The following is a 7,343-nucleotide window of genomic DNA, read 5'->3' on the forward strand; positions in this document are numbered from 1 at the left end:
AATAAATAACTTGAAATATTCATGAGTTTTACTATAAAATATAATTTTTATGTTTTATGTTTTTCAATTTTTGTACGCCTAGGTGGTTTTTTAAAAAAAACCTAAATAATAAATAATTTGAAATATTAATGAGTTTTACTATAAAATATAATTTTTTCGATTTTTGTATGAAACTCTTATAAAATTTTAATAACAATAACAATAATAATAATAATAACAATAATAATAATAATAATAACAACAACAACAATAACATAAATATTAATAGATATCAAGTCTTTATATGTAATATGATATTTAATTTTTTTTTCTTGACTTTTTTTTCTACGCTTCTTCTTTCTTTTTGTGTTTGTTTCTCGCTTCGCGTCTCTCTTTTATTTTTTTCATTTTTAAATTTTTTAATAAAAAATAGTAACCGCCTAGGCGGCACCCAAGGAGATTAGGCGGGCAACGCCTAGAGGCATAGTCTAACAAGAAAGCGAGATAATGAGCAACCGTCTAGCGCCTAGGCAACGCCTATGCGGGTCTGGTTTAGATAGATAGATAGATGGTGATGATGATGATTATTATTTTTAAATGAATTAAAAAATAAAAATAAAAACTAGTGCATCAATCAAGCAATTAAGATCCTCCCGCCACGACCTGAAACTAACCGTATCAACGCTAAAACGAATCCAACTCGTAATTTGAAGAAAAAGAAAAAGGAAAAGAAAAAGAATGTATCCAGCTGCACTCGTCTGATCGGTGACACAGTGGATCTCCCCCGGTTATGTTAGGGCAAATTAGGAGGATATCCAGAAAACCAAAAAGTTCTTCCATCTTAGAACTTGAAACGATGCCAATATAACAAAATAAAAATTACCCAAGATTTACAAAATTTTATTCAAGGGTCTCAATTCCTTGGGTATGCCATCAAAATTTCCAGAATTTACATCAGATTGGAGCATCGGTCTTTCACCAATTTTCCAGTGGACGCCCTCTGCTAAATGCTCTTTGTTTGGGGTCAACATCACAAAATTAGGATCTGCCCTTTGATAACTAGTATGGTAAAAAATATAGAAGCAAATCAAATGAATGCACAAGAAAGTGAAGTAAGGAAGCAATTCTTTTAAAGAGACTAAGATGGAACCTTGCTTCTCTAATGTTGTCAACACGTATACCGAATCCAAACGATGTCTCCCCCTTTGTGCGATCTCTAACAGCTGTCGACCAAAACTTGCTATTATTCAAAAGAATGGCATAACGCCGTCTCTTTTTTATTCTACCCACTGATTGCATATGTTTAATATGTTACGAACAAGGGAGGATGTTTTTCCTATGATCTTGTGTGTGTGTGTGGGGGGGGGGGGGGGTGGGTGGGGGGGTGGGTGGGTGGTTGGGAGTCATCATCTTTATTTGGAAAGCAAACAAGGTTTAGTTGTATTTTTACATTTTCCGCCATGAGATTCTTAGGTAGTGTTTGAGATCGCATCCAAAAAAATGCTTTTGAGTAAACGCTAGTAATATATTGGAGAAAACAACACAGTGCTGTGTTGGTAAAATCAACGTGCCAGTTTAGTCATTAACAAGACATGTAGAGATTGCATAGTAGGCCAGACACATTGATAGAAAGTAAATAAACAATCATAATTCATAAATGAAATTCCAAAAATATGTTAATTAAAACTCCAATTAACTTGACAGGAAAACAAAAATGATACCTGACAAGCTAAAAGTGAAGGAAGGTTTCCACCATGATTTGAAAGCTAAAGCAATGGACGAGCTAAGAGGCCCTGCCTTTGCCTAAAGAAGCCCGCATGCAACTATTACATTTTTACTAGAAAATTTTACGAATATTAAAGAACAAAGGTTGATAATTCAAATAAGTGTATTACCTTCAGTAAGAAGTTTTTATTGGCTTGCCAAGATGCGGCAACTTGAAAAGTTGAATCTTGAATGTTGTTAGGAGACTTCACATCATCGACTCTTCATAAAAAAGAATTAAAAATGCAATCAAAATCATCCTCAAGCAATAATTTCTCCAACAACTAGATGGAAGTACCTCGTTTGTAACTCAAAACCGAAGTCAATGTAATTTGTGATTCCAACGATCTCATTTTCTTCAAGTGGATTTTTTATCTGTATCAAAGGAGAAGTAGATTATTGTCAATTATATTTTTAGCACGAAACATCCCATAGCAGCAATTGGTTGGCTAATATGAATTCATAAATTTTCAAATATTAGGATTGTGTTCGAAAAACTTCATGTAAAATCAAAACCATAATTACGAATTATCAAATGATGGTCTGAATATTATTGTTTTGCTGTTTAATCAAAGCTACCACTCGATCAGATTCACCAAATGATTACATTATGCAGTACGCATTATTTATATATTTTTATTCAGATGCCTAAGCAACGGTGCATTCAAATCTAATGTCAGCAAAAAATAACTAACCATATCATTTGACCAATTTGTAGCATATTGTTCAGGATGATGTGAATAACTACAAGCACATGACTTTCATCATCAAACTTATTCTGTCATGCGCATCTACATCAAAAAGGCTTACACCCGAACATATTCAAAAGAGCAAGAAAAGCCACATAAAACGAACCCCACACACAGAGAATGCAAGAGAGAGAAAAGATACCCGTCTCTGAACCACCACATGCTGATAGAAAGAAGCAATGAACTGCAGTACATAAGTAATAAGAAGTTAATTCAATTCAATACAGAGGAATGAATTATAACGCACATGAATCACATCAGCAGGGAAACTGTATCCTGATTGACAAGGGTCAATTTTTATTTATTTCTCATAGGTCCATGCGTTTTGTACGTTCAATAATCTTCATTCATAGGAAAACCTTTCATCCTCTTTTACTGATAATCCAGATTTTTATGACTGGTGGCTATCAGGTAATACCATAATAAGTATAAACCTTGAGAGGCATGCAATGGCTAAAATCAAAACCCCTACTGCAGGCCATATAGGCACTAGCATGTTCATTACTGAATACGGCCGGATACGTAACGATGCATTAATGCAAGATCTGAAACCTATATATATACTATTACTATCTTAGCTTTATTCTATCCACTTTTTAATAAGATATGTGGTTTGAGTCCTTGCTTTAGAATTCTTCTTCATGGAACATATGAGCATAATTTATAATACAAGATGTCAAGGAAAAGGAAGTAAGGTGTTTCTTTAAATTGACTGACTTAAGTTCCCAAAGCTTTCAAGATTATTTAAAAAGCATGCTCTGCCAGTATGACAATAACATAGGAAGTTGACAATGTGAGAGAGAAATGCTAGTCAATGAACGACTAACAGAATAAATAGTCCGAAAACTCAAGAACCTGCGAATTTTTTGCAAGTTCAAGTCCAAAATTGAATGATGGGCTCAATGGACTGCCTGATCCCAATCCATAACCAATTGCACAGCTCCAGTTTTCTATGTTTTTGAATCTTGCTCCATCTTTGCTTCCAACTAAAGACAAGATTGTATAAATGAATGAGATCATATTTTTCCATCATTATTCGAATGAAACGCAAAAGAACATGAATAATGTGTTTTAACTCCACAAAGTTACATAACTGTCCTTTGTTTATTTAAAGGAATATAATATGAGAAAGTAAAATTGGAAAATATGGGTGTAATGGACAAAAATCCACACGGATACAGCACATCTAATAAAGCAATGAAAATCAAATAACGATTAAAAAGAAAAATGAAAAGGCTTAATCAGGTGCAGGAAACTTATCAAAATACTGACCATCAAAGTAATGCTATATAATTCTGGACCATTACATGAGTAGCAACTCACAAAGATGAGCTGATAATACTCATAATTTTCTTCGCATGTCTCCATTAAAAACCATGAAATTCCAAAGATTGATTTAGCATCCTCTGACAGTTGTTAAACTATTTTTGACAGCTCACATATCAAGGAAAACTAAGAAACAACAAACAAAATATTTTAGGATTTACAAAGCGAAGAAAGTGTGACAAAACCAGTAGCAGCTTCAAAATGATTGAAATGAGGTCCTTCAAAGAGATAATATAGAAAAGTAGGTTCGTACATTACTATTTATTCTAAATAAATGCAGGTGAAAAAAGACAACAACGTCCGCATGCAAAACACTTACATTTAGGTTCATATTGAATGCCGGCAGTTAGTCTTCCCATCTTGCTAACCAACCATGCATTTTTTGGAAGTTCATCTCCTGCTGTAGAGAAAATAAATAAAACCATGATTCCTGTTCATGCAAACTATGATTTGTGCATGTATGTCTATAAGTATTTATTTTCCATCACAATCAGCTTATCATGATAATCTTACAACCTAAGTTTTGTTTGAATCGACATGTTCCATTGCGATGCTATGAAAAATTGCAGCTTTACAAGTTACCATTAATCATGAAATCCTGTTATGTTCAAGCACAAAAAAGTTGATAGGGTGTGTAATGCAGATGACATACAAGTGAAAGGAATAACTGTAGCTCCAACTGAAAGATTCGAAGAGCCATATCTCAAGCCCATAACGCCATAATCTTCAGAAGACACTCTGCAAGATAAAAAAAAATGTAACAGAACAAACTGCATATGGCCAGGTAAACCAACTTAGTTGATGGCATTCAAGACTATAGTCACATAAGTGGAAGTGACCTTTGTTTCAAAAGTAATGGGAAAATGCCAAATGCTCCAAACCCAAACTTGGGGTAGTATGCACAGGATCTCATCAGTAAAATCCTACATGAAGAGCATATATAAAAACATGAAGATATATTGCACCAATGATTACACAGAATAAAGGTGCAAAATTTTGGAGTTCTTACGGTTCAGTGTTTGATACAAAAAGGTCAATAAATGTATGTGGATCATCAACATCACTGCAAATAATCAGTGATATTTGTTTAAATATGTTTGAGACATAACTGTAACTGCAATAAACTGAATTGTGTAATCAAATGGCTATTGAGACCTTTGCCAGCGAAATTGGGCATTCCCGACAATTTTCTCCTCAGGTTTGTGATCAACAGGACCAGCAACCTAGATAGGCTAAGGATCAGTGGCATCTCATTATGTCAATGCCATTTGATATATATATATATATATTTATATCATGAGCGCATCCTCGCACAGTGCATAACCCTCCAACAGAAATGAAAGATGATGCAAAATGAAAAATGATTGGAGCATCAACTACTTCAATTGTCTCAGACAAGGAATTGCAACACTCGGTGTCTGATAGAAGGTAGCTGGTGACGCGTCTGAGACCAGAGTTACAGGTCATTGCTTTGCTGGGAGGGTCATGAAAAAATTGATACTCAGATTTGGTTACTTCAAGTTTTTAAAGATCAAGGTCTGTAATCTTTAGCTAATGTTTGCAGAGCCATCATTAAATTGTCTACTAATACAAAAGTTAGAGAATGTCTCCCAAAAATTTGGTTCTACACTAGATTAGACATCAACATGAATGTGAGTATATGCTATGATGTATATCAATTGAAGGATACGATGGCAATCAAGTCAACATGGGGATCATCAATCGGTTTGAGCATGATACTGGCGCTGAAATGCTTTGCTTCTTCAAAGTAATCCTCGAAAAGGCATCTCAAAGCCAGTTTCCCAAACAACAAGTCGTACGATGATTCCAGCATTCTGCATTACAGTTACGTATAACTTGCAACCAAATAAAAAATTCAACCGATCGAACAGGGAAAAAAAAACAAAATTTGGACCTGGTACGGGCAGCGAGAGGAGGGAAATCGAAGAGTGGAGGAACCAGCACCATTGGGGGAGGAGGAGGAGGCTCTACGGCGGCGGACCACCAGTTCCCCATATCCTTTCTGGTAATGAGATTGAAGACGAAAACTATGAGGTTTGGAGGGTGAAGAGAAAGAGGGTGGGGTGGGGTTTGTATTTGTTACTTTGGTACCGATATTTTCTCCAAGACCGTTTCTCACTCCATAAAACGACGACGTGGCAGGCGGGAGCTTCCAGATATCTCCTTTTACTTCACTTTGTTGGTTCAAGGATCCTAAAGTCCTTCGACTCCATTTCCAAAATATGGAATCAAATTTTCTCGCCTTCATAATAATGGATTTATAATATTTTATTTAGATACACAAAATTAATGGATTTAGATTTTTTTATTTATTAAAAAAAACTTTTATTAAACGATTTTATGTATTTATTTTCAGGTGGATGGCTATCGGCTGCCCACCAGGCCATCACTAATAGACAATAAACTTCAATATCGGTGATTAGTTGTTTCATGAACCAGAAAATCCACTGTTGTCATTTGTGGGTGCACAATTTGACATATTCTTATTAAGTTAGTATGCAACATTTTACAAATCGTGTTATTAGGAAATAGACAAATCTATTTCCAAAACAAAAAAAAAAAAAAAGAAAAAAAGGAGGAAATAGGCAAATCTCATGTGACATAAGCTCCCCCCAAAAGTATTAGTAAAAAAAGTTAATGAAATCCTATTATATGAATAATATTCAAATCATTCATCAAATGGTTGAACTCTTGTTTATTAGTCAAACATCCATATATTTCATTAATTAAAACACCCCTTAATCTTGCGATGAGATACTTTACTAATATTAGTAATTAATCGGGCCAAGAAACAATAATCATCACGAATTCACGTATTATGCATTTTACTTTTTTTTATAATCGTACCGATAATCGAATCGGTCTATCTTTAAAAAACGGTCCAACCAATCAGATCGAAAAACTGTTTATATAATATAATATAATGAATGATATATTTTAAATCCTAAAAATCTAACAGATGTATATAAATAGACAAAATAATATTTACACAAGTTTGAAAACTAAATAAGTATATAAAAATATTTCGAATATCCATTATAGTTATACAATTTTTAAAAAATAAAAAATTAATCAAATAAACTCTATCATCACTAAAATAATAATTTTTTAACTATGTAGAAATTCTAGATGATTAATCATGTATATATAATTATATATATAATTAAATATTAAATATAAATTTTTAAAAAAAATTGAAAAAAAAAATTGAAAACCATTTGAAGTGGTTCAACTGCTAAAATGGTTTTTAAATAGGTTTCGGATCGGACCTGTGATCGATTCTAGAGTGAAGGTTCGATTTTGAAAACACTGATATATCTCATTTTATGTATACGAGTATAACTCTCGTAACGAAATGTCCATGAAATGGGTCGATCCGATTAATATAGATCGAGTTAAATAGAATATTTATCTCATAAAATTAACTTATGAGAAATTCTCGCAAAAATATTTATAATTAAAATATACTATTGTTGAAATAGATCTCTTGAAGTTTATTTATAC

At 33.3% G+C, this 7,343-nt stretch overlaps 1 protein-coding gene across 1 annotated transcript; it reads right to left on the minus strand.

Moving 5' to 3' along the window:
* Positions 1–791: 791 nt before the first annotated feature.
* On the minus strand, positions 792–6,045 carry LOC140891078 (uncharacterized). Its single transcript, XM_073299341.1, has 15 exons — positions 5,931–6,045; positions 5,734–5,841; positions 5,509–5,653; positions 4,974–5,041; positions 4,828–4,881; positions 4,658–4,741; positions 4,471–4,556; positions 4,138–4,218; positions 3,348–3,478; positions 2,635–2,676; positions 2,042–2,118; positions 1,875–1,965; positions 1,701–1,782; positions 1,130–1,202; positions 792–1,038 (listed from the first exon to the last, which is right to left on the minus strand). Exons 2-15 carry the CDS (start codon positions 5,832–5,834, stop codon positions 870–872), a joined length of 1,284 nt encoding a protein of 427 aa, XP_073155442.1. The 5' UTR covers positions 5,835–5,841; positions 5,931–6,045; the 3' UTR covers positions 792–869.
* Positions 6,046–7,343: the final 1,298 nt, after the last annotated feature.

Source organism: Henckelia pumila, chromosome 3 (assembly GCF_033568475.1).
Source record: "Henckelia pumila isolate YLH828 chromosome 3, ASM3356847v2, whole genome shotgun sequence".
Lineage (NCBI taxonomy): Eukaryota > Viridiplantae > Streptophyta > Magnoliopsida > Lamiales > Gesneriaceae > Henckelia > Henckelia pumila.

Bases quoted from the DNA above. Each gene is read 5' to 3' on its own strand.
- LOC140891078 (XM_073299341.1), bottom strand. From the start codon at position 5,834: ATGGGGAACTGGTGGTCCGCCGCCGTAGAGCCTCCTCCTCCTCCCCCA. The intron at 5,042-5,508 runs GTATCCTTCAAT...TAGCCTATCTAG, and splicing joins ATGTTGACTTGATTGCCATC to GTTGCTGGTCCTGTTGATCA. The intron at 4,882-4,973 runs GTCTCAATAGCC...GATTATTTGCAG, and splicing joins GCCCAATTTCGCTGGCAAAG to TGATGTTGATGATCCACATA.